At 47.7% G+C, this 27,362-nt stretch overlaps 1 protein-coding gene across 7 annotated transcripts in view; it reads left to right on the forward strand.

Moving 5' to 3' along the window:
- The first annotated feature begins 279 nt into the window (after positions 1-279).
- PTCH1 (patched 1) overlaps positions 280-27,362 on the forward strand; it is a 75,111-nt gene continuing 48,028 nt past the window's right edge. For 2 of the 7 annotated variants that reach the window (XM_054185292.1, XM_054185295.1), the window contains exons 1-2: positions 6,528-6,803; positions 8,484-8,676. In XM_054185292.1, the coding sequence (XP_054041267.1) occupies positions 6,597-6,803; positions 8,484-8,676 (400 nt within the window). In that variant the 5' untranslated portion in view covers positions 6,528-6,596. Of the gene's footprint in view, positions 299-6,527; positions 7,401-7,441; positions 7,774-7,801; positions 8,144-8,483; positions 8,677-9,091; positions 9,194-27,362 lie in introns of those variants that run through there. The other 5 variants (XM_054185293.1, XM_054185296.1, XM_054185297.1 and 2 more) reach the window with 5 other exon arrangements.

The following is a 27,362-nucleotide window of genomic DNA, read 5'->3' on the forward strand; positions in this document are numbered from 1 at the left end:
AAAAAAAAAAAGGAGGAGGAGGAGAAGGAAAAGAGACAGGGAGAGGGAGGGAAGGAAGGAAGGAAGGGAAGAAGGAAGGAAGAAAGAAAGAAAGGAAGGAAGGAACTAAAAGGAGGAAGAAAGAAGGGAAGAAAGAAGGAAAGAAGGAAAGGAAGAAAGAAAAAGAGAAAAAGAGAAAACAGAAGGACAGAGGAAGCAAACGCTGATGTCCCATTAAAGCCGCCAGCGCCAGTCAATGAGGGCGCACCCAGCCCTCCAGCACGGCTCCCCAGGAGCGGCTCCGGCAAGGGCAGCGATGGTACGTGCAGGCCCCGGGGGGCCACGGCGGAGCGGCAGCGGGGCGGGGGCGGCGGGACCCGGCGGGCAAGGGCCGGGCGGGACGGGGGCCGGGGCAGTGTTGGAGGGGCTGCGCGGGCCCCCGCCGGGGCCGCTGGCGAAGGGGGCCCGGGGCTGGCGGACGGGGCGGGAAAGGCGGGGAAGCCTCCCTCCAGCCGCCGAGGAACGGGGCTACGCCGCGGGCCCGGGGCCTCCGCCGTGCCGGTGGTCCGGGGCTGCGGTTGTCGCCCGCCGGGGCGGCCGGCGCCGCGGGGCACGGCCGGGCAGGGGCCGGCGGGGGCAGGGGGCGTTGGGGCTCCCCCGGGGCCGGAGGCTGCTCTGCCCCTCGCCCGGCCGGCTGCCCGCGCCTTGGCGATGCTCTGGCTCGGAGGCGGCGGTGGGGAGGTGCGGGGGGGACCCGCCGCTGATGGGAAGTCGCTCCGTGCAGTCCCGCAGAGGACGGCGAAGGGGTCCCCGGACTCAGCATGTCGGCACCTGCGTGCGCTGCGGTCCAAACAACCTGCCGTGCGGGGAGCAGAAACCCCTCTCGGGCCAGGCCCCCCCTGTAGGACAGGGGCCGCGGGAAAGATGCAGTTTGCATCGTCTTTCTCCTCGGGAAAGCTAAATAGGGCTTCTTAAACAAGGTGCACTGAGGAGCCCTTTCCCTCTCTTTGCATCTCAGCATGAATGCCCACGATCAGTGGAAGCTGCTGAAAGCATGTAGCTGTATGGAAAAGGAGGGACAGTCACTCCCTAACCACAACAGTGAAATACGTGGTGTGCCTTAGGTTAAGTTGAATTGTGGCTTCACCTCCAGCTCCAGTATTGGACTCTGTATGCGGTTGGTACCTGACATCATCGGGACTGGTACAGCACTGCTGTCTTCAGTCTTGTGCATGTTGTCCCACTGCTCCCAGGGACTGGAGGCCAGAGGATGCTCCATGACAGATCTCCCCCTGGCCGCCACCTTAGCCCCAGTGTGGGAGGTAGATCGGGGGGAGGGGGAGGCCGGCAAAAGTGGGGAGGGGAATGGGGGAGACGTCTGCTGTTGTCGCATGGTTTTAAAAGAAACGTTGGAGACAAGGTGGGTATCTGCCAGCTCCTAACCAGATAGCATTTACTAGTTCTGGTCAGAGGGTCTCACAATGTTTCGGCACCAGTCTGATAGGTGTATCTAATTTCTGGTTAGGGCTATTAGGGTCATTGTGTGTTTGGATTATAATCCGACACTGTATCTGGACAGGAGGTAGTATTGTTGAGAAATGTCAGGGCTGAGGAGGGAGGGGGAGGAGGAGGAATCCTTTAAAATCTATTTGCTTTCAAGAGCCGGCAGATATAAAACTGGGAGACCACTCTGAATTAAAATGTCTTGGACTTCTCTGTTTTTATCCTTATTTCACACACACATGCACACACACGCACGCACTCACACACACACACACCTTTTATTTTGTTCTGCCTTTGCCACAGTGTATAAAGCCCTATTGAGACATGTAGGCGTGATGTGTAAACCGGATTAGCAGTATGAAAGAAAGACATACAATGAGCCTGAATTGTTTTACTTCCTTTTCATTTCTCACGCCTATATCTCTAATAAATTTGTTGCTCCAGCAGTGGGTCAAAGAGATCGTGTCGCTCAGCTTTTTTTTCTGCAAGACCCAATGGCAGAGATCATGAAAATGAATGCTCTGCTTTCTGCCAAATGTAAGACTTGAGCTATATCTTTACACAGACCTGGTGTTGTCCGGACTGGCTAAAAACTGTTCTGTATAACTTTCCCCTCTCTATGCACATTAAAGTCCTGCAAGTGGCAGGGCATTTTTCCAGGAAAAGAATCTGTTTTGAAGACGACTTGGGTTTATAGCGCTAAAGCCCCTCGCCGAATGTGACAGGGTCTGCGAGAGCTAGGATGTCCTTCCAGCTTTCGGAGGGAGAAGGCTGCTGCTCCCGCCGCTGTCCTCTGCAGCTCCCCGGTCGCTCTGCTTCCCCCCTGGGAGTCCGCTGCTGCGCGGCAGGAGCACAGAAGCCTCGGAGGCTCCTCCGAAGGCACATTTCCCCGCAGCCCTCCGCGGAAGAAAATGCCAGCGCTCCTGGGTTGGTGCTGTAGATCCCTCATTTGCTCCTTTGTGGCGTGCAGAGCAGCTTTCCATTAAAGGAGATCAGGGGTAATTAGCCGCATTATTTTGACAAGTTGGCTCGAGCAGTTCCCTTTCTTCCAGGGCTGAGGAGGGGGAGTGCGCTAGCTCGGTGCCTCCGCCGCCTCCTTCCCCAGGCGCGGGCGCTGCGCGGTGGCGCTGCCCTGCGGAGCGGCTCCCCGGGCTGCAGCCCCCGCCTGCCCGCCCGCCGGCGGGACGCTGCCAGTGGAAGCGCAGAAGCTCAGGCTGCCCTGCGAAACCCATTAGAAGTCGCTGCCCTGTGGCCTTGTCTGATGCCAAAGCCAGTGTCAGGCCTGCGTGTGGAGCTTGGGGCCCAGGTAGACCCTAGCCCAATGAAAACGTGTGTGAGAGGCAAAAATTTGAGGGGATAGTCAAAATCGGGCTATTTTCCCACAAGTCCTTCTTCTGCCATGGTCAGCTCTCTTGTAGCCCCTACAAAAGGAAGCCAAAGTGCTGTCACTTCATTTCTGTGTCATTTATTAAGGTGATGAGATGCTCCAGCAGTGCAGTGCTCTTGCTGGTGTGTCCACAGGCGATGAGCAACCCAAAAAAATGTGTTAAAGTAAAAACAGTGTAAATACCTGTTAGCGATTGTTAACCTCTATTGGATTTGATCCCTCATCTGGCTGCAGGAAGTATGAAGCTCTGCGGTATTCAGGGTTACGAGCACAAAGGTGACCTAAGCAAGTGTCAGAGCTTGACACTAAGTGTCAAAATGAAGCCGCTATGGCCCAGACCCTGAGATTCTTGTACAGCAGCCCTGGCTTTGCAGGAGTCAGGAGGACCAGGTATAAAAGGTTGCAGACTGCAGACACTTTACGCAAGGAGACACCTTCCCAGGCCTTCATCATAGAGCAAGTCTGAGATAAGAAATCTGTGGGATCCCTGAGAGTGGCTGAAGATGGAAAAAAGTCCTTGGTGTGGAGGAGCAGTTGCACACACAGGGCATGCATATCACAGCCAGCAGTGCTTACAAATGTAAATAAGGGCAGATTGATTAGGAACAACATTATCACCAGGAATGTAGCATGCAGGCATCAGCTATGAGGCAAACTGGGGGCAGACACTGCTCTGACCACCCAAGTGGAGACTTTTACACTGACACTTCTTCCTTAAGGAAAAAAAAATATTCAGAAACAAGGCCAATTAGATCCCTGCAGTAATTCATCTCTTGTGTATGCTTAAAAAAAAAATAAATCCCTCCAGACCACAGAGAGAGGGGCGGGATTAGGATAGCGCTTGTTAAATTTGAGTTTTCAGACTGAGTTTTGGAACTAGGAGCAAGGACTGATGGGCGCTGGGCTATTGTGTTGAAGCCGAGCAGGCAGGAGGCAGGCAGGGCAGCTCTGGGGGCTCAAGGTGCTTGAAGGAACACTCTTCCCTGTTTTTGGAGCCTGCTGGGAGGCTGAACCAAAACGCCTCTCCACCCACCCCTTCTTTCGCCATCCCCCAGCCCTGCCACCTCATCAGACCCGGTAAGGTTGAGAGGGAGCAGGAGCAGTGGCACATCAGCTCCTAGCAAGATGGACAGTCACTTTCACAAGCGGAAACTTGAATTGGAGGTGGGCAACTGCCTCCCGGATGCGGGTTTCAGCCCCTAACAGAAAACAGCCTCCATCAACAACCTCTTTAGGTTTCCTTCTCCACTTCTACGTCTGCGTGCGCCACAGCTTGCTGCTTCCAGCAGCTTTCCCGGAGGCAGACCCGTGCAGAGCACAGGGCCAGGCCTTTATGGAGGCAGGTTTCCCAGTGTGGGAAAAACTAGGTGGGACGGGGAGGAAAGGAAAAAGGACCCCCTCACCGGCAGCTGTAACCCTGGAATGCCCCCGTCCGTGTGTGCCTCTAGGTAGTTTCATGCAGAGAACCTCCGCACAGGCCGAGCAGGGCGGTGCGGTGCGCAGCCCGCTCCCCCCGGGGCGCTGTCAGCCCCCGCTGCCGGCGCCGGGGCTGTGTGTCTGGCATCCCGGCTGAGGCGGCCCCGCCGCCGGCGCTCGCCGACCCGGCCGCGGGGGCTTTGCCCACGACCGCTGCTCCGGGCACACGTGTGGCGGGGCAGAAGGGAAAGGTGCGCGGTGCCCGCGGGCTTGGCGGGCGGGACACCGCAGCGGGCAGGGGGCTCCCGGGCTGCCCCTCGCACCTGGAGTCCCCACACTCCCCTCTTTTTCCTCTGTATTTCTCCCCCCGCCCCCAAATGAACGCAGAGCGGGCGCGCCTTACAGCCGCGCTCCGCCACGGGCAGGCAGCAGCCGCCCTGCTGGGGGGCAGCACCCCCCCGAAGCGCCTCCCCGGGCCAGGCGCGGAGCGGCGGGGCGGGTTTCCCGCGGCCCTCCGCGCCAGCGCGCACGGAGGTGCGCTGGGGCCCGGAGCCTCCGCGGGGAGCGGTGCTGGGGGCCGGGGCGCGGAGCCCCGGGGCCGGAGGGAACGCGCGCAGCTGTAACGGCAGCAATTAATGGCCGATTCTCAATGAACAGAGACGGGGAGAAGCGGTGCCAAAAAAGTAAACAATCGCGTATAGTTCAAGAAGTGTTTAGAGCGGCCAGGCAGGCTGCGTTTCGTGGACTTTTACACTAAAAACATATTAAAATTGGCCTTCCTCGGGTTTCAGTTAAAGAATGAGCCCTAAGTTGAAACAGGCTAGCTACTGCGCAGCGTTAAATCCCTCAAGTGTTAAGTTTTCATTGTATTTTTCTAACTGGATGGAGTGGTTTTCTTGCAAGGAACTAAGTCTCCTCTTTAGTTAAAAAAGAAAGAGAGAAGGAGAAAAATCTGGCACTTTCTACTGCAGTATCCACCACCCTGTCATTATTTCTGCAAGCCTGGGAATTCAGCTCGGACCTCCCAGTATTTGTTGCAGCTTGAGGCCAAGGTGCCTCTAAAAGGATTTTCTTTTAAGGGCTTTAGAAATCGTTTAATGCTGCTTTCCCCCCGGTTCCCTCTCTTTTTTAAAAGGGAAAAATATATTTCTGCATTTCGATCGCGAGAAAGTTCCGCGCGTGTATTTGTCTGCAAGCGTCCCGGACGGGGGGCGAAAAAAAAAAAAAGGAGGATGAAAACTTTCTTGAAAAGAAAACTAAGAAGAAAGGGGGGGAAGGCATTCCTTAATGGAAGTATTGCATGCAAAGAAGGCTGGATCTCTTTAAGGCTCCCCCTGAAGCTGGAGATGCACACACAAGGGTTGCCGGCCTGGGTGGTCTCTCTACTTTGGTGAGCTGTTGCTAAGCAGCTAATAATAGTCATGTTTGCTGAGTAATTTCTGCCCTCCCCGAGCCAATCGCCTCGCAGAAACCCAAGCCATCTGACAGCCCCGGGGGCGGGCTTTCAACTTTTTTTTTTTTTTTTTTTTCCCCCTCTCCCTCTCTCGCTCTCTCTCCTCTCATACTCCCCCCCCCCCCCCCCCCTCCACCCCTCCTCCTCTTTATCCAAATGGAGAGAGTCCTTTTTTTCTTCTTCATCTCATCTCTTGAGCCCAGGGGCTGCAGCTCGCTGCTGCCGCGCACACGCCGGGGGAGAGCGCCAGGCAGCTGCCCGCCCGCCGCCGCGGCGGGGCCGACAGCCGAGCCCCGCCGGCCCCGCGGCCCGCGGGAAGCACCCCGGCGCTGAGGCAGGATGGTGCAGCGCGGCCAGGCAGAGCAGCAGCAGCAGCCGCCGCGGCCCGCCGCGCCGCCGCCGCGCCGCCGTCGCTGAGCCCCGCCGCGGACAGCGGCTTCTCGGAGGCAGCGGCGGCCGGAGGAGGCGATTTCAACGGGAGCGGAGGAAAGCGCGGCGGCAGCCGGGGGGGCCCGGGGGTCGCTCCCGCCCGCCCGCCCGCCCTCGCCGGGCGCGGGGAGCGGCCGCCTGCAGCTCGGGGTCCGCGCGCGATGTGGCAATGGGAGGCGCGGGGAGCGACTCGGCCGGAGCGGCCGCGGCGGCACCCGCCGCCCCGCGCCCCGCGTGAGGCGGCCGCGCCGCAGCAGCCCCGCCAGCCCCAGCCCCAGCAGCGGCAGCAGCGGCGGCGGCAGCCCCCGCAGCAGCAGCCCGCGGCCCGCAGCGCCACCAGCCCCCCGCGGCCCCGCCGCGCCCCCGGGCCCCCGGGCCCCGCCGCGGCAGCGCCAGCGGCAGCTCCCCCGTCCCGCCGGCGGCGGCAACATGGCCTCGCCCGGTAACGCGTCGGAGCCGGAGACCAGCAGCAGCGCGGGCGGCGGCGGCGGCGGCCACCCCGGCCGGGTGGCGAGGAACGGCGGCGGGAGGCGGCGAAGGACCGGAGGGAATCGGCGCGCCGCGGCGCCCGACCGGGAGTATCTGCAGCGGCCAAGCTACTGCGATGCGGCTTTCGCCTTGGAGCAGATCTCAAAGGTGCATTCAATCTTCTCACTCTTTTTTCCAGAGATACGCGCTAGTGCTGGTTTTCGGCGGGGGAGGAGGGGGGTGGCGTGTTTTCTCGCGGGGGTGGAAGGAGGAGATGGAAATGAAACGGCCACCAATAAAATGCTGGGAAAAAAGAAGAGGGACGTCTGTGACTCTTCAGTGCGGGAGAGAGTGCCCTCCTTCCCTCCCTTCTCGCAGCAGCCTGCCCTGCTGCCTACTAGCGCAGCGCTCCGCCGGCTAAGTTTCCCGAGACAGCCGCGGCTCCCTGCCGGCCTCCCCCCGGCCAGCTCCCCCTCCGCTTCCTCTCGCCTTTCCATCCCCTCGCAGCGCCCTCGGCAACACTCGCACCCGGCCGGGAGACGCGGGAGAAGGCGGGCGGCCGCTTTCTTGGCAGAAGTTGTGCTTTTGTGGAGTTCCCCGCCGAGCGCCGGCACGGCGACTGCCCTCGGAGAGGGGGTCCGCCGTCCCCCCAGAGCAGAGGAAGCCCGCGGCAGTTTTCTTCCCCGGGCGGTCGCAGGGGAAGCGAGGGCCGCAAACAAACTGCCACCGTAGCTGTGCCGCGCCGGTGCCGGCGGAGCGGCGGGGGTACGGTATTGTTGGCGGGGAAGGGCTGGAGGTGCCGCAGAGCCCCGCAAGCCCGGCCCGGCCCGGGCGGGGCGGAGGGACGGGCCCGGCCGCCAATCTCCGGCCGGCCAAATAAATGTTCAAAGTAAACAACCTCGGAAAGCTGCCTTGCTGCAGGGATGGTTTCACTTCAGGGAGTGGATTTCTAGGCTTTGTAAAGAAGGGGGAAAGGAGGAGGTGGTGTGGGGGGGTAAAATCCATGTGGCTGCCCTCTTCCGTTCACAAATATTGTCGTAACTTACAGATGGCTGCTCTGCTTCCTAATTCAGATCACACAGCGTCTCCAAACTCTATGGAAATGAATTACTTCTGATCTTACAGCGTTGCGCACCACGTGGGTCCTGCCTCAGCACCAAACTCCTGCTAGGGTCTGGGAGCGGGGGGGGGAAACGGCAGCAAACTGCTACCGACTAGCTTTCCGTCACCACCCGGTGTCCCCCCACTTCCCCCCAGCCCTCCAGAGGTCTGAGGAGAGCAGGAAAAGGGACTTTTTCTCGTGCCTGTTGAGGTTCATTGGAAGTGGTTACTCCTGCCCTGGTGCTGCCGGTCTTCCCTCCACGAATGCTTTGCAGCCCGAGCTGCTGGTGGTGCCCCGAACGCCAGGAGAAGCCTGGTGGGCAGCACTGGCGGGGCTGCGGGGCTCAGATGCCATGGCATCATCCCCAACCCTTGCATTGGTCTGGGGCGAGGATGGCTACCAGCCGGTACTTCTTGTCTGCCTGTGCATGCACCCGAGGGTGGCCACTTGGCAGGGCCATGGGGCGATGTCCCTGCTGGGGGGATGTCTGCCTGAGCTGCCCAGGGTGCTCGGTCCTCACTCCTGGGAACACTGTGCGTGGGAAGGTGCCCCAAGGGGCACGAGTGGCCTTGCTTGTGGGACAGCTTGGGGGCCTCTCCCTCTGTGGGAAGGTGCCCCAAGGGGCACGTGTGGCCTTGCTGGTGATAGGGCTGGGGGGGGCTCTCCCCACCTGTCCCTGGGCAAGGAGGCATGCATCCAGCAGCCTGCAGCGGCCCCTTGGCCACTGACCTCTTCTTGCCTTGCAGGGGAAGGCGACGGGCCGGAGAGCGCCGCTGTGGCTGCGAGCGAAGTTTCAGAGACTGTTGTTTAAACTGGGCTGTTACATTCAGAAAAACTGCGGGAAGTTCTTGGTTGTCGGCCTTCTCATATTTGGGGCATTCGCTGTAGGATTACGGGCAGCTAACCTCGAGACAAACGTGGAGGAGCTGTGGGTGGAAGGTAAGTCCGGGGTGTCCCCCCCGCCTCTTTTGTTTCCGCCGCCCCATCTCCTTCTCCCCGGCCGGGTAAAGCCCGCTCGCCCGGCGGGCCCGCTCCGCGCTCCGGGGAGGGCCGGGCCGCCGGCGGGGCGGTTGGGCGGGCGGTTGTCGAGCCGGGCGGCGGGCCTAGGGCCGGGGCGCGCGCGGCCGCGGGTGGCGCCTACCACTTCTCCGCCGGCCGTGGGGGGGAAATGGGAGCTTCGGCGGCAGGACGCGCGCTCCGCGGAGGGGGGCGCCGGGGCCCTGGCCGCCGCCAGCCGCCCCGGCCTTCGGCCTGCCGTCTCCGTGCGGGAGGGCTGCGGGGGACGGGTCTCCGCGTCCCCGTGGGTGGTGGGGGGCGGCGGCGCTGCCCGGGAGGCGCCCCTCCGCCATTTTGAGAGTGCGAGCGCCCGCGGCTCGGGGGGAGGGGGCGGGCGCCTGTGTGTGTGGTCCTGTTTTTTGGACAGCTTTCAACTGTGGGGGGGAGCGTTGGTGTCGAGGTAAAAAAAAAAAAAAAGGGGGGGGGGAAGAGGAGGGAGAGGGCAACAACAGCAACAGGAAAAAAAGTCTGCCGAGGCGAAGCGGGGCCTGGCCGGCCGCGGGCGCCGATAGCGGCCTGTGCCCGGGGCGAGCCTCTTCCGGGCCGAGCCCGAAGGCGCCGGCGTCGGCAGGCGGACTCGGTGCTGGAGAGGAGCCGTGCCGGGGGGCCGGGGCTTCGCGGGCGGCCTGTGGAAGCAGACACCCACCTACCCCTCCTCCACCCCGGGGGAAAAGGTCGGGGGGGTGCGGGGTGGGCAGAGCGGTGCCGCCGGCGCCCCCCTCACAGGCCCCGAGTGTCTCTCGGGGAGTGGGGCGGCCACCCTGCTCGGAGAGGCACGGCTCCAGGCTGCCGGGGGGGTTGGTTTTTTGGCGTTTTTTCTTTTTCTTTATTTTTTTTTTTCCTGGGGGAAAATACTGTTTACTTAGCGTCACATTCCCCAGTTAGCTGAAAACAGAGTTCCTTGACTGCAGTAGTTACTCTGGGTTTATGTCAAAGTCGCTTGCAGCAGAATTTGGCTTATAAAAGTTAATATGGAAGGCTGCATAAATAGTCATTGCTAAATAGCTCTCTGTATGTGTCTGTGTGGAAAAGCTGGTGCTGAGTGCAAATAAAGTTGGCGGCTGTTATGAAGGTGGTCTGTCCTGCCCTGTGGATGAATTAGAGCATAGAGGACCAGATTCCATCGTGGCAGATGACAGCCATATTGGGGTCAGGATGAGGTTCACGGGTCAGTTAGGCAGTATTGGTTTTTCTGTTTTGGAAAATAAGGTGTTACCGACTGAACCTGTTTTGGTCCGTGTAGTTCAAGAACTTTTTTTGCTCTAAGAGCCCAAAATATGACAAGATCTGCTGCCAGCTGCCAACAGGCAGTGCAGGATTCCATCCATAGTCAGAGATGTGCATTCAGGGTCTGTGCTGGTCACTAGGTCCTGTGCACCTTAAATACTAATACAAATGATTGTGAACACTCTTTTTTTTTCCCACTTCTTTTTTTTAAAAGTCTTTATGAGGTTGTTGCGGCAAAGTTTCTTTTGTCAACTTTTTCTTATATGTATTTTTTCTCTGCTTTTCTATGTCTGTGTGGTAAATAGTACGTGATTATAGTTCCATCCAGGACTCTTCCCTGAAGTTTATTATCCTGATATTACTGGGGTTCACTTACTTGGAAGGGTGATCCCATCCCATTAATGCCACCAGCTTTTTGGGCCGTGTAATACCAAGGATCTGCTTGCTGACGATGCCTGTATGATTGTCCTAGCAGTAAAAATGCAATTCTCAAGGAAAAAATATGATTTGCAAAATAGCCAGTTAGTTGCTGCACTGACCTCTTCTCATGTCATTATTGCTTCATGGAGGGGGGAGGGGAGAAAGTCTCTGGTATAAAATATAGTTGAAATTGATCTCTGTGGTTTTTGTGGCTGAGATGGATTCATAATGGAGCTGGTTGTACAGAGTTGACTGATGTAATTTCACATCCATTGAGTTTAGTTTTCGTCAGAGTTAAATAATGTAAAAAAAGTATTAAAACTTTGCAGTTAGAAACTGTTGCGTTTCTAGATTGCAAACAAAAGACTTGGTGATTAAGATGAAATACAGTATTCTGGATTTCATTTAAATTGACCTCTAGTCTTCCTGTTTTAGCACTACATGATGATCTACATAAAAGAGCCTGCTAGAATGTGCTTTCTTGATAGAGGTTCTCTAGATGTTCTGCTCATGAACCCGGGTGTTAAACAAATAAACCAAATAGTAATCACATATTTCTGTTGTGACACTATAGACAGAAGTACAGAGTGAGAATTTGAGATGAAACAGGTATTGAAAGACGTGGTATGGAAAATGCTGCCGTTCTTATATAAAAGTGAAAAGCAGTGACCAAACTCATTTTTCTGTGCTTGTGTGCACCTGGTCCTCACAGGTTTTAAACGACACTCCACAGAGGCTATTCTACTAAGGGACCCTTTAGATCAAGGTTTCTTTTAGTAGAAGCAGTGCCCTGTTTATTTCAATAGCGGTCTTATTTTTTATCTTTTGTTTACTGAGAGTTTGAATGAACTGGGCAATGTTGGCCAAATATGGTAGGTTACTTGAAATATATGTCAAGTAACAGTTTTGATTTGCTGCTGAAGCTTTTTACAGTTACTACTGCTGAGTAAATTGGCAGTATTTACATAAAGAGACTGATTTTGTGTGGCGTATTTCTGAATACCATGAAGCATGGAACGTAATACAGCACTGAAGTTTCTGGAAGTAAATGGTTGCTTTAAAACCATAACACAATTAATTAAAAATAGTGAAGTGAAGTTTGAATGAGTTTTAAGACCATGCACATTCCAAGATAAATGATTAGTAGTCTGGGCCTGAAGCTATTATGGCTGAAATATTTACATAAGAAGTTTAGAAACCCACCTGGTAGGCAAACTTTGAAAGAGAGAAAAAGAAAAACAGATCTCCAAAACATCATTCTTTCAGTTTTTCTGTAGTAGTCTTCCTCCTTCAGAATTTGTGCCAGCACTCTTGGCCTTCTCTGAGCCTCCTGATACCAAAGTGGCTTTCCTCTCAGCTTGTGTCTTGGCACAAAGTGTTGTAGAGTAGCTTTTTTCAATTTTTTTTTTTTTTTTTTTTGAAAACACAATCTTCCTCTGGCTGCTGTTCAGAGCACTTCAGTTACTACTATGTGTCCTACAGTGTGCTCTCAATCTGTGCTCCTGTCTTGTAGTCTGGCTCATTGTCGTCTTTGACTGAGACATATACCTGTTTCCCCTCAGCCCATCAGCAGATCTGTCATGCCCTTGTGCGTACCTTGCTACTGGAGGATGCTTGTTTTAGTTCCTCGGGCAGACAAATTCTGGACTGGCATTTTAATGGCAGTCCTGTTATCCACAGCCATTCAGCTTTAGTTGAACTGCTGTATGTGGGTGTCCATGCATACTGGAGTTGTGGAGACTGTTTAGCATCTTTATACATCGTGTGCCCTTGAGAGAACAAAAAAGGCTTTGCATTGATTTCCTGTGTGACTGAATTTTGTTGGACACAGATGTGCTTTTAGAAACATCCATTCATAACTAGAAAGTACTGTGGATGGAAAAGAAATCATGCCCATAACTGGTCATGTTTTTTGCTACCACTCTAATAGGCACTCTAAGACCCTGTGTGTGAACAGCAGTCACACATGTAAATTCACAGCCTCTGCTTCTGAAAGAAGTTAGTTTTGTGGCTCCAGAGAAGGTTCTGTTAAGCGGGGCTTGAAATTTGGCTACTGCAATGCCTTGAGTGGCATTAATTGGAGCAGCTCATAAGGGGAGAGATGGTCCAGTCTTGTACCTTAATAATTCATGTCACCAGTGTCTTGGGATTTTTTTCCCCTCACTTTCTTCATTACTTTTTCCTTCTTTAAGAGGTTGAAGATCATGGTGTTCTTTCCTCCTTTTCTTGATTTCTGCACTTTTTGAACTAGCTGTAGCTCAGTCAAACCGTTCCCTCTTTAAGTAGCCCTCTTCACAAAGCTAACAAAGCTCTAGCCAGTTTGAAGGAAGAGGGTGGGTGATACAGGCAGGGATAGAATATCCTGCAGGGAAAACAAAATGCCTCAGTAGCCACATAGTAGGTTTGGTACTGGGAACAGAGTGAGCGTGTTCTAATTTTAAGTGAATTAGGACTGAGTCCGTGCATCAGAATGTTTACAAGTGAAGTTTTGAACTATGTGTAGTACTGTTTCCTTTCACTCTAACGGGACAAAAATCAAGTTACTCTAGTATTTGTGGCTGACCCATCTTAAGACATGTTAATCTGCCTGTGCAATGTACGAATGAGGTGAAAATGAGGAAAGTGTGTGAGTGATACAGGAACCAGTATGATTTCCATAGATTGTCAGTTTGCTTAACCCAGCAAGATCAAGTGCAGGTGGAGAGGAAAGTTTTTCTTAAATTCTGCCTAAGGCATCAGTTAACTTTGCACTAGTATTCTTTGGAGAAACAAAAAAGAATAGTAAAGGAATAGATATTCGTGGATTTGTTGTTTCAAGGAGACAAATTTATGCGATTGGGCTGGAATAACGTGTTTGGTTTGAATACAGTTAGCAGGAATTGACCCGTCGGGTATAATTCCCTTCACCCACAAACGTGCATATTTGTGCACAGCCGCGGAGTAGTACTGTTTTAGATGTGCTTGCACGTGTATCACCACATTGACACAGCGTAGATAGCAGAAGAGCAGAAGTTACTCTGCTGGTGAATCTGAGGTGGGGTGTTGGTAGGCTGTGTGACAGTCTGGGGGGCTGTCGTTGATCACATCACTAGATCCATTAGTTTCACATAGATCAGTGACATAAGAGCTTGCTTACTTCTGAATACTGACTTGCACTGTGTTGTGTCCCTCAGTATGTAATGGAAGTTCATTAGAAGGTGCCTATATGGAAAATTTCCCAGTCCACTGTTTTGTTTGCATTAAGTATGATTATTGATTATGTGGTTTCTCAAATGGGAAAGTAGGAGTGCTGTTTCCACATGATGGCTGAAGGATGGTCATCTGGGCGACATGGTCTTCTTAACGTTTACTGGTCAAAACGGAAGAGTATTTCAGTCCATGCTTCGGTTTTGAAAAATAACATCAAATTCTAATATTTAAGCTTTACATGATGTTTGTGGATAAAAACATTGGGACAGTAGATGTTACATCCCTGTGAATTTGAACTCCCTCTGTTTCTGTGTATTGAAAGTTATTAAGAAAAGATGTTTAAAGGTTTTAGTTATATGGGTGTGGGTGTTGGATTATTATCTTTCAGGGACCTGCTATTAAATTCAAAATCACTGGTGGTCTCTGTTCACAGTTTGATCTTGACAGGTGTCCGCATCACTGCTCTGAGTTGGTGCTCCTTGCTGAAAAGTTCATACATTCAAAAAAACCCTCCAGCTTCACTGTTTAAAATTCCTTTTTCTTCTGTAAGAGCTTTAATGAAGGTATTATACATGGCCATTGAGAAGGTAAAGGGTGAAATCCTGCACTTAATGAATGAATGTAGTGGCAGAACTTGGAATGACTTTAGTGTAGCCAGGCCTTTACCATGTAAAAAGCTGCAGCACACTAACAGCGTGCCCCTGCTCTACCTCTTCTGGGAAGGGCAAAGGGAGGATCTCCTGTAAAACTGGCACCCGCCTAGGCTCTAAGTGCCTGTTTGCACAGGTCCTTCTGCCTTTCAGATTTAGGAGGCGTTTAATTTACTCAAGGCTGCAGAAAATTAATCTTCCAAACTTAAAACACTGTTGCAAGTGTCTGCGCCCTACAGATCCTTGTTTGGAAGGGTCTGTTTCCTTCTCTGTTGAAACGTATATTTAAACAGGGCAGGGCCTCGCAGCACCATTCCCCTCTTCCTCTCTTCTGAGCTTTGACTGTCATCTTGCACTCTGGGGATGTTGCTGCTTGCAAACAGGGTGTGAAGGCATTTTGGTAGTTCTGGAGAGGTTAGAGATTTCGGTACAGAAATCCTGGAGTGAAGCAGAACAGTTGATAGCAATATTGCTTTGTTTTTGGTCTTCATGACACTATTGCTGAGCAGGAACAGGGATAATGTAGGTAAGCAGAAGAGCTAGCTCAGCTGCAGGGCTGGCTGCTGCTGGAGTTGTGGTGCTGTGTGGAGGTGGTAGTGAGTAGTCTGAGGTCTATTACCAGCTGCTGTTACCTACTAAGTGGACTCTCTTTTTCTTTTTTTTCTTTTTCTTTTTTTTGGGGAATGGGCCGCCTTTTCTCATTATTCCTCAGCAGACACTGGTTTCAGACAAGAATGAACTCTAAAAGCCATGAGTACTCAAACTTGCTTTCAACAGAGAATGCATTAAGGAAAATTCTAGCTCCTCACCCTGACTCCATGTATTTTCATGATTTATTTTTTCCGTAGGAAGAGGTGGTCCAAGCCCTGTTATTAAGTAGCATTTGTGGTGGTTCCCCAGAAAGTAGTAATACTACATAGTGTATGCGTGTAACAGTTCCTGACTGCTCAACAAATTTAAAGGCTGTTGCATGCAAGTGGATGTTTCAGTTACACATAACTGTTAGAAGGCTCCAAAATATGACAGCTTCCAGATGTATGAACCGACTGATCCCTTTGTTTAGATTATGCACCACAGCTGATGCCTAGATTAGTGCTGGCTGGACAAAGCTATGGGAGATTTGTCTGGTTTCCACAATGCCATGTTTATATTTCATTTGGATTTCTCCTTCAAAGCTGACCTCCCTATGACCTGTTGGAGCTGTGTCCACTAGGATGCTAGTTTTAATGTGTCTGCAAGTGCTTTCACTTTGGTGTCTAATGGAACTTGCTCTCCTTTTGACAGTCATGGACTTTTATGCACAATCCTTTTAACTTAACAGTGAATTACGCACATCAACCTATGAGCACTCAGGTAAAACCATGCTTGTAAAGTTTGCTGCCCCACAGCTAGCTTTTTAAGAATATTCTGATTGGTTAAAACAGTGTTTTGGTTAATAGACCTTGTGGGGCTGTTCCCTGTCAGGCATTTTCTCCTGTATATTGAATTTAGTCTTCCAGCCTTTGCACAGTGCTTTTTTCTCTTTACAGATGATGGCGTGGACATACAGAGTTCTGACTGTTCTTTTTGGAGTTTAGCAGCAGCCAGAGTACAGAATTTTACGAAGAAGTTCATTCTTCTTTATATCTACAGTTATATATATATCTATATATACAGTTACATATATTTTCTCAATCACTCTTACTTATCTTCAGTACGCCTTTGGTTCTTCTCATTTCTATAGTCTCTCCTTCTTTGTATTATGCAGGGGGGCTTTCCCCATTTATGTTTGTGAGTTAGTCTACCTGGGAAAACCTGAAGAAATCAGTAAAGCTCCTTAAGGGCTAAGTGACAGTTCTACAGTAAGTTAGGGTAGTTTCCTGTCAGAGTTCAGAAAGATAAAAAGATAACAACTTTCAGAAACTGTATGGTTTTCTACTGTTGATGCTTTACTGGAGCATGATATTCCCAAGATGGTGCCTCATGACAGGAAACTCAGTGCTTTAAAGTATGATTTCTGCGCTGAAAATGCATGCTGTCTTATAGTGGCCACTTTATTTCTGTGCCTATGAATCAAGGAGAACAGGAAAATGTTTTGCCCCTGTTTTGCATGATCTGTGGTATTTTAATATCCACTTAGACTGTGCTAAATATGACTGATGAATACTGGACAGGATAAACAATATTCATCCTTGCTGTTAATTGAGTGGCTTTGACTTGGAAAATTTTTCATTTTACTTTGTACTAGAAATAGAGTGGAGCTGCAAGGAGTAACTTTGAATTCAGAATTTAAAATAAAATATTTTTTCTTAATTCCTTTTTTTCTGTATGAACTTTAGTTTAATATCTGTAAATTCAATTTACTCGTTACTGTCTTTTCTCTTGTTATTTTCATTCAGTGTCACCTCAGTTTCTATAAACATCCTGAATTTGGCAGAAGTTGTAGTTTCATGAGGTAAAAAAAGCCCTTTATGGAAACTGCTGACCATATAGATGTTTTGATGTGTGTAGAATTTTAATTTTGGTTTTTAGAATGAATGTCTTGGCTTTAAGTTCTGCTTGGTTTTGGAAAACTTAGTTATTTCAGTGCTTGAGCAAAATATATAAGAGGTACGGGAATGGGCAGAACCATAACCTGATTCTTTCTGCAAAGGTGCTGCTCCTTTAGAGAATTGTACTGAACTTAATTCCAGCTTCAAATATACAAGTAATCATTGTATATTTGAAACATCTGTATTTTGTTCATGTGCAAGAAAAAGCTGATGTTTTTAAGGCACATGTGCAGTGTTCTACAGTCATATACCTGAAGTTGGAACTGATCCCTTAAACTGTAATACAGTCTCCATTTACTAACAGTGAGATAAATTAAAAGAAACAGCCTTCTCTTGTTTACCAGTTCGATGCATTTTTGCTTTTCAGTCAGTAACCAAAAACTAAGTGCAGCAAAGTAGAAATGAGCACTGTTAAGTCAAGTTGTATGATTTTTTTCCCCCCTTAAATCATTGCTTAAGGGCTTCTGGCCCCTAGCTCAGGAATCCTGCCCAAAAATGCCAGATGTATTACACAGTCAAGTATTGCAATGTAAATAGTGTTCTGTGCCATGAGAGCAGGGTGGTCCACCTCCTAGTTAAAAAAAAAAAAAAAAAGAGAAGAAAAGGGAAAAATCCACATGCTCTGAAATAAGCACAGTAGTTGTAGTGTTATTTGTGTTTTTGGCTGCACAACCAGTATTTTGGAGCTGAAAGAAAACAGATAAATTAGTGCTTTAGACTGGCAGATAATAATTGAAACTGAGATGCTAGAAAGTAAGATGTGTCTTGGCTGAGGCTGCTTAATTTAGTCAAATGGGCATGTAATGAGTAAAATACTAAAGTAAAGGCCATTGCTGACAGGCAAAACCTGTTACTTTACCTTATTGTGAACAGCAGTCTCGTGCACATGGAAGCAGAGTGGACAAAGGATGGGAAGTAGGGAAGGCAGAAGCATAGAGTTCTTCTCGACCTCATGCTGTGTAATGGAAAAACTGGGTATGTTACCGTACCTTCTGAGTATAAACATTGCTGAGCTGTTCTTGTTTTTAATTAAATAGCCTTTGCTGTATATTAACAATGACTTACTTTGCAGTGCGCTTATCTTCTTCAGATGCGGCAGTGGATACAGGAGGTTTATTTGCACATTTTTCCATTTTGTGTATGAACGTGTCATTTCGTAACACTTAAAACTAGCTGAAAGGAGATTCCACAAATCTGACCTGAAAGGAAATTGCCAAGGGTGATGCAGTAATCAGATTTACGTTTGGGTTATCTGGCAAATCTGTGAATTGCCATAGCTTCCTTAGGTGTGTGCAGAGGGGAAAGGGGTTATATAGCAACTTATTTGTATGTGATAAACTGTGTTTAAATAGCTACAGGAATGTAATCCCAATGCAGATCTCAGTGTAATCTCCTCAGTGAGATAACCAGAAGAAAAATAAGCTTTAGGAACTCATTTAAACCTCTCTCTTCCTGCTAACATTACGATAACATTAAAAAAAAAAAACCCTATCCATTACCACTTTAAATTTTTCTTCCTGAGTTACCTTGTCTGTAATGGTAAAAAAAAGTATACAGATATTTGAAGAAGATACTTTCTTGTACCAGTTTTCCAAATGGGTATTTCCTGTGCATTTATCTTATTTGCCTCTCGATACAGGTCTGATTCTGATTTATTTACACCAGTCTTATTCTACTGACTTCTTGAGTGGTTTCCCATACTCAGAAAAGAAACCCTTGCTGTTTAGAAGCTGAGGCTGGTTAAGTGGTGGATAATAGAAAATATGATATTCTGGTGCAAATTATTAAGATCAAGAAACAAAACTAAACCATGTTTAGTATGACTTCCAACTGTAGAGAAAAGCTATCAACTTAAAAGAGTTGTGATCAGGCGTAAACATCTATTAACTGCTCTTTCTAGAGATTTGGGGAAATAGGATGACCTTTTTTATTCTTTTTTTCTTTTTTTCCTCTTTTTTTTTTTTTTTTTAAATAGGCTACAGTTTCACATGGCTTGCAAAAGAAATCTTTCTCCCTTTTTGTTTCCCACACCAATTGATTTATCATTTTGCTTGCAAGCAGACTTAGAATGTTAGGGCAGGAACACACTCACTTTTTTCTCGTAACTTTTTTGTTGCGGACCGAAACCAGTTGACTTGAATAAATTTTTCTGTGGCCTGAATGAAGCCAGCAACGTGGAAAAATCTTGCCATTCAGAGCCGTCTGAATGTACATTTCAGCCACACAGTAAGCTGTATTGGTAGGCAGTGGACTGCTAAATACAACCATTTTTCGCAGCAGAGAGTTAGACAGGTGATTAGCATAATTAGCACAGAGTAGGCTATACATATGGTAATGTTAAGTGTGTAAATGCCAGCTGCGGTGTAAAATTTATGTCAGGGGTCGACAGGGCTGTGCGAAAGTATTGTGTTACAGCTGCAGGTCAAAGCCTCCATTGCTCTACCCCCTTTTCTCTTGTTGGTGAATGCGCTAAACAGAGGAGAAAGACGGACAGAAATATAACAGATAAGGCTTTGATTGAACAGCCTGGTTCTGTGCAAGAGGGACTGCTCTTAAAAAAAAAAAAAAAGTGGAAAACCAAAAAAACCCCAAACCCAAAAAACTACACACACACACATGCAAAACAAAAGTCCCCCTCTTTCACTATAGATTTTATTTTGTATCATGCTGGCTACAAAAATGTTGCTGTCTTAGAGCTATGTCATTACGATGGGGTGAGGGCAATCTTTGAGGGGGGAAGTACGAGGTTGATAATTATGGTTTAAGGAGCAAAACCAAAAAACTTTAATTCACCATCTCCTTTCTGCATTCCAACCCACTTTTTTTTTTTTTTTAATGTCTCTGTTACTTACTGCACTTAGGGGGCTAGGAATTAAATAGTCTTGAAGGTGACAGTGTTACATGTAATAAAATCTCAACGGTGCAACAATCTTTGAGCTGCATGACTGGTTTTAGACTAAGTGCCAAAATTTCCTCTGTGGTTTTGTGTGTGGGTTGCTACACTTATTCCCCAGGTTCCTCCCACCTCCTAAACCACCAAATTCTTTATAAATTAAAAATGACTAATACAGGTTTATTCTTTTAAAGGAGCACAGCGTTGAAGGGTACACATCTTTTTAAGCAGCTGATGGGGAAATCTGTAAATCTCTTTGTTGCCATAAACTGTTCATTCATATATTTCACTTGCAATTCCTACCGCCCCCAGCCCCCCCCGCCTTTTGTATTTTTTGTAGTTGGCTATAAGGAGTGGTGGTGTTGACAGAATATAGTTCACACCACACTGACCTTGTGATGAAACTTCCTCACAGCCGCAGGGGGTCCTTATGAATCAGCCCCTAATCCAGCTAATCCCGCTTGCAACAAAATCATGAAAGTGGCTCCCAGCGATGTGTGTTTCCCTGCGCAGATGCAGCAGGAAGGGGCGGCCTTGGAAATGCAGCGGGACGGTGGTGCGGTGCCGGCTGGTCCTGGGGGCCGGGGGCTGCCCTTGCGCGGGGAGGGGGTTCCTGTTGTGCCCGGGGTTGAAGGCACCGGTGGCGGCTGCGGGGGGAAACTGAGGAGGTGCCGGCTGACAGCGGGGTCTGGTAGAGCCTCCCGTGTGTCTTGGCAGCCTCCCATAGTTGCTGGTTCAAAGGGAGAACGGACCATTGTTGCAGTCTGGTGGGCTTGGTAACGAAGTGAAATTACCTGCGTGATCGGAGTAGCCAAAAATGGAAAATAAAGGTTGTGTTGTGGGGTGTGTTTGGTCATTTGTTTAGCATTCTTTCCCAGCCTTTTCTGCTTCAGAATAAACTTGGCCATATGGTCACCCTCTCGGAGTATCTGACGGGAATCTCTGATTGCATCCCGCACAAAATGAAATGCGGTCTTTACTGCTTGGTGTGAATAGCAAGCAAACTATGAAAAATGGGCCTCCTGACAGATGCAGCACTGTCTTGGGAGCTGGTGGCCAGTAAGAAATATCGAGGTGGGGGGAGCTGTGACAGGCAGCAGGTTCGGTGCTGGGGGGAGTGCTGACCTGACCTGATTGTGTCCAACAGTGAGAGCAGTTCTGCTTCAGTGCAAAGCCATTCAGAAGGAAGCTGCTTAGGCAACAACAGATGGTTCAGCAAGCAGCTGGTAGAGAATACTTGAAAGAAACTGTACCCTGTTTCATAACATGTTCATTCCTTTCATTTTTCTATACGCTAGTTTCACTGTCTCCTCAAAGCAATATTTAGGAAACAGTATCCCCTAAAAGGTTCTGGATGGGTTTTTTTATTGCTGTTTGCTGCTCCCTTAAAAAAATTGCATTCAAATTTTGTGCTACTCCATGTAGAGACAAAATTTGTGCTATCCCAGGAGTACAGATGAAAAGACTTAAAAATGCTGCTTTTAACCACACAGGAAAACAATTACATATTTGAGGAAAGGGCACTGAGAGGTTAAATGAAAAGTTGGGCCTAGAGGAAAGCTGACTGCTGTGGAACAACACAGCAAATTGTTTTTAACATATTACCCAGCAGAAGCTCTTATTCAAGTTAAAGTAACTTAAAACAATTATATTCAGCTGTTTTGAAATCCTTAGGTTTAGACCTTGAAGCCCCTTATACCCTTCTCAGCAGAACTCCTGGAAATCTAGTTACTTCCATGTATAATTGAGGATTTTCCCCTGTTACGAAGTGTGCTCAAGTGTTTTCTTAAATTACCGAAAAATAAAGATTCAGCTTTGCTTCTCAGCAGGTGTAAATGGTTACATGACCATAAACTGTTGGAGAGCTGCTGTATTAGCTGCCTGTGCTCACTCTAGGCCATCTTCTTGATTTCTAGGAAAAAGCAGAGTCTAGAGTCCTTTGTTCCTTTGCCACTTCATCCAGAAAATTCAATAGTTGGGCTTCTCCACCAAAGGCTGTGGCTTAGCTCTGACCTGAAGGGACCATGTCGTTGGAAGAAAGGATAGTTTGCTCTCCATGCCCATTCATTCCACAGTCTCTTTGTCAGGATGGTCAACAAGGATGCCAATTGTGGCAGTGGTTTTCTATAATGTGGACACCTGCCTGCTAGGAAATGGACTGAGACCACCAACTCATTTTACATAAGCTAGCAAACAGCTGTCAGATGGTAAACAACTTGTGGTCACTATTGTTCCTGGCTGGATTAGAACCAGTGACCCAGAGGTGAACAGCTCATATCCTGTTACCAAGGGCATGTGTCGCAGCTCAGTAAGCAGCTACTGCGTTTTATGTTTAATTGGGAAGTTTGAGTTGTGTGTACCAGCTTTGCATATTATTGTACATTTCAAAGCTGCTTGCATGTTTTGTTTTTTTCAGTTTGTAGTCTTCAATGTATTCATTTTTGTTTGTTTTTCTTTGCTGCACTTTTCCAGTTTTTCAACCCAGAGGGGCACCAAGCAAGAAATCCATCAAAAAATGTCTACTTTTTTAACAATCTATTTTACCTAATCATAAATAATGTTTTTCTGCCTATGGGCAATACAGATGCATACATGTAAAATGAGCTTTTATTTGATTTTTAGAAAGAAAAGGTTTTAGCTCTTAAAATTGCAGAGAAGGTTTTCCACTACAAGCAGAGGCAGCTGTTGTTGGGCTGTCTTCCTGAGTATGCAGACAGCTTTGTGTCCTTGTCACAGCTCTAAACTTTGTCAAACTGTGACAGAATGAAAAGCCATCTTTGATGTGTGTTTTTATTTTTGCTATTCATAATCATGTCAGCATTAATGAAATTTGTAACAGCAACACTGGAGTCATCTCCAGCATGTGTGAGCAGAAACTTAACTCATATCATATGATGGGTTGCGAGATAAAAAGCATCCTTTTGAAGTGCTTTGGGGTTGGGTTTTTTTGGTAACTTTTTTTTGCATTTGTAGGCCACAGCCTTTTATCTTTGCTTTCTTTCCCTTTTCTTTTTTTTTTTTATTTTTCTTTCTTTTTTTAAGCAGAACCAAAGAACCTGGTGTTACCTAGTTCTCAGTGTGACGGAAAAGGTTGAGATTGCTTCTGTATTTTCCTAGAAGCCAGTGGAGCTAAAAAGGGATTGACGTCATTTAAATCTTCACATTTGGATGTGATAATATTCTAGGCAGACAGTGTCCTTTTGCTGGACATTACAGTGGGGGAGAAGTGTAGAGTGGCTGCCTGGATGTTGGGAAGGGAGATGGTAGGGGAAAGGGAGATGGTAGAGCACAGACTGCCTTGACATGGGCAGACATAACCGTCACCAGCAGAGTAAGTTCCATGTGAGATAACCTAAGACACAGCATGGAGTTTTTGACTGCCTGTAGTCCAGTGCTGGCACAGATCATGTCTAATTACATGATAAAGATTGTAATTTTTCATTGATCTGTTGCACAGCCTATTGAATGACCATGTAATCTCTTTAAGATGCTGATTGCTTACCACTGTGTTCTAGCTCTTGTAAACTCATCATTTCTCAACGGATTTTTTTTTTTTTTGATAGCTTAATTTCAGTCACTCCCCATGAAGTTTTTATTTTCCATAGTTAAATACATGAGCAGAAAAAAAATCATTGCAGGTAGCCAAAACTTTTTTATAATGTAATCCTGATGGGTTTACATTCTTAGCATCATTAGAGTATCAGATACATGAAATATATATGATCATGTCTTACAGTCAGTAATGAATAAATTCAGAGGTCAACCATGTAAGCCAACAGCAGTTCTGAGTTTAAAAGCAGATAGCATTTTAAAAGCTTAAAGAAGTGAACGTGCCAGCCAGTCCCATTTCTTGTACTGACTAAACTTAAATTTCAATTAAAGTGTTTTGGACTTCCTCCCAGCAGTTTTACCCCTGTACTCTACCAGTCAGGTCTAGAGGATGATAATTCTGAGGAATGTGCTGTCTTCCCCGCTCTTCTGTCAGGATGCTAGCTAATACTGTCTGTGTGCAGAAAAACTGTATTCTGTTCCTGACAAAGAGCAGCACAGACAAGCTCAAACATCCGAGAGAACATGAAGACAGAACTCCCTAGAGAGCAACAGGAAGCTTTAAATCAAAAGGCCATTATTTTTCTGTGCCCAGTAAGAGGCAGGGTAATCTTCATATCTGCCAGAGAACTTCAACTCTTTATCTCAGTTTCTTTATAGGAGGTTTTGATCCTGTGTGAGTAGTACTTGGCTGTTATGTTTTGTTCTCACGAGGTCTGTGGTCCTTTATCAGTAAAAATGGAAATCGTCATTGGTGTCATTAGTCTTTTGCTGTGTGGCAGGTGTGAATGCTTGTAATCCTCATATGCAATTAGAAAAGGGAGGGGAAGCTGTGGCTGGGCTGACTTTATCTGCGTATCATTGTAGTGGACCAAAACTAGTTTCATTTTGTAGTTTTTGAGTAAAACCTGTATACACATGTAATACAGATAAACGTGGGAACAGCAGAAGGAGAGGCTACATGAGGAAGCAGAGTAGAAGCAAGCCCTTAACAGCAGCCAAAGTTGAGGGAGATGGGCTATGTAGGATGCCAGGGAGAGAGGTATGAAGAAAAGGATCCTTCCTGGTTCCCATCCCGGCAGAGAGAGGGTGCTGAAGAGTGAGAAGGGAGGGAACCTGCAGCCTTCCCCAGCACTCTCCATGGGTGGAGCGCATTGCATAGCAAGGGGCTCTCTGGTCTCCTTGCAAGTCTGAGCTGTTCTTGTCTTTCTATGCACACGGCTGCGAAGGTTGAATCTCAGGTGAACACACTGGGATGTTATTCTCAGTCTTTGTTTTTTATATGGTTACTGAATCATGAAGGGTTTTTATTTTCTGTTTCTCTTTGGTTCCTGTTGTGCTGATAACAGGTATTGCGAATTGCAGAGGTTGCCTGTGTTGGCTATTGTGCAGGCTGTAATGTAACCATTGTAAGGGGTACTGGCCTATGCTGTGGTTTATCAAAAAGGGTCAGCATCTTTCAGAGGGATGAAATGAAAACATTGTTTATGTGAGGTGTCCATGACTTTTAGAGGTATGATTTTATTGCTTTGAGTTGGCACTGTCAAAAGGTGGTCTGGATTGCTCTAATGATACACATTTATAGTCCTGGAAAAATGAAAAAGATGGTGTTGCTCGAACAAAGCAGAAGTGCATCTGCCCCCCAACAAGTGCTCAAGTGGAAACACATTAAGGCCTATAGTCTTCAGAAGGGAGGTTCTCCAGAAAATTTTGCTCCGTTCACACACCTCAAGCTTGTCACAGAAGAACTTAGTCTTCAAAACCAGTAGGTATTTCTGTAAATCTTGGCTTTGGTTTCTCAAAGTCTGTCCTCCACATTGGTAGGCAAGCATTTTTATCCCAAGTGTTTGGCTCTCAGGAATGTTCTTTTTTAGAGGGAGCTTGCTGTCTACTAAGCTGCTTGTTGCACAGTTGTGCATAAGGCAACTATTGAATGGTTAACAGAGGTAGTGTTCATGCCAGAAAAAAATAAAACCTCAGGCAATTCCAGTAACCTGAACTGGAACATTGTAAGATATTCTGAAAAAGAAATATTTCATGCCTTTTGAGCAACTGGACAGTAAATTAACAAGCAGTGATTTTTGGCTATCACTCATTGCTTGATTTAGGATTGATCCCTTAGCATAGCAGAGGTCGGACTTACTCCTGAGACTGCTTAGTGTGGAAGGGACTGCAGTTCCCAGTGGTGGATTCCAGAGTTCTTTATAAGCATATTAATGTAATGACATCTACATTTTGAATGCTAATTGTGAGAAAGGTGTAGGTAAGACAGTGACATTCGCACTGGAAATGAGCACATGAGCTGAATGACCCAGTAACTTCGAAACTGTTAGTAAGTCAGTGGAAGGAAATCTGTCAGAAATCATGCCAATGAAAACAAATACAGTTTCACTCTTATGTCATTGGAAGGTGCATCAGTGTTGTGCAAATGTACACTAGAGGCAAGCAAGTTTTGTTTTTCTGGGTGCTTCCCACTTAAGATGCACTGAAGCATTTTAATGTGTGATGACTGAAACACTGTGACTGTGACCCCAGTGCTTGGTAATGGGATCTACAGCCTTTCACCTATAGGTCATGGGTTCAGGTCTGCCTCAAGTTAAGGATGACTAAAACTTGTTACCACCTGGCAGCTGTTCATTGCTCTTGGGGGAGGGAGACATGGTGGTCCTTACACAGTTCTTAGCAACTCAGCATCCATACTGACAATTACTGCTCTCTTCAGGCCCTTCAGAAGGGCAAAGAATTTAGTACCTTCTCCAGCTTCTGTTCAAGTTGGTGGGGATGCTCAGGAAGAGCAGCAGTGTATTTCACGGTATTGCTCAAGGCAGATCTCATGTGTTCTGGTGAAGAGCTAAGAAGGAAGCCTGTGGATGTCAGGGAGGGGGAGAAGAAGACACTTTCCTCTTCTCTGGAAAAAAACAGGTTTTTAACAAGAACTAATACTCAGCAACAAAGATGCTGTCCGTAAAACTGTCTCATGTTGAACACTGGCCTTCCAACACATTCTTGAGAATTAGCAACTGATAAGTGAGAAATGGTGCCAGGACACTGGTGTTATTACTTTGTCGTGATTTTTTTCATCCTTTTTTTAAAAAAAAATGTTAGCTAAATTGTACAGATGGCATAGTATCTCTTTTCTGGTAGGCAGACACCCAGAATCTGATGGTGCTGATGGAAGGATGGTGTACAAACTGCTGCATTGTGTTACCACTGGCCATGAGACAATGTACCGATCTGTAATTCAAATTGGCATTTTGGCTTGTGGGAATTTGTGCCACCAACTTGGCGTCTAGGCACTAAATCATAATGAATCATGTGATAAAGGACTCGAATGCCATCAAGTGGCTTTTGATATACCAAAAAAGAAGAGTGATGTGTGGACTTTGTCACCAGGATATTAAAGCGAAGCAGTTCTGTCTGTCTTTGATACGGAATAAAATGGGAAGTATTGGTACCGTATGCTATAGATACAGTAGCATTTTCAGTGTAAAATGTTGTTGTCACCAAATATAAGACAACAGGAGTCCATGAAGGAAAACCACAAAACACCACTATTTTGTTCACTGGTCATATTTGCCATTACATCATCTGTCTTACAGTGTGGAAATCCTATGATGACTATAATATATGGTGTTTGTTTTGTTTTTTTTTCTTACAGATGTAAGGAATGACTTTCTGCAGGGCGTGCAAGTGTTGAGCACAGTATTGCATATCTTCAACACAGTACGGCCAGAGGCTTCAGGCACATTTCAATGACATTTTTAGTGGTTTAGTGGTTTCTCTCCTAGGTTTTTGCACCAGCTCTGGATAGTTGGGGGGAGGGGGAGGAAGGTAACAGGAGCGCTTGATTTTAAAGAAGTGCGTATTCAGCTGTTTTTACTGATTGTGGAGCCTTAAGATCTCTGGCAGCCTCTGTGATCTTTGCAAACTTTCGATTTAAGTAAATGAAAACATAACTGGTAGAAACTTGTTAAATTTCTTTTTTTGCCTTCCATTTTGTTCTTTGTTACTTCTTACTTTCAACAAATACTGTTGAAAGGCCAGTGATATATCCATTTGCTTCTAGTCTGTCCATATGTTTTCACATAATCTGATTTTGCCAGTCAGAAT

This window comes from Rissa tridactyla, chromosome Z (assembly GCF_028500815.1).
Source record: "Rissa tridactyla isolate bRisTri1 chromosome Z, bRisTri1.patW.cur.20221130, whole genome shotgun sequence".
In the NCBI taxonomy this organism is placed as follows: domain Eukaryota; kingdom Metazoa; phylum Chordata; class Aves; order Charadriiformes; family Laridae; genus Rissa; species Rissa tridactyla.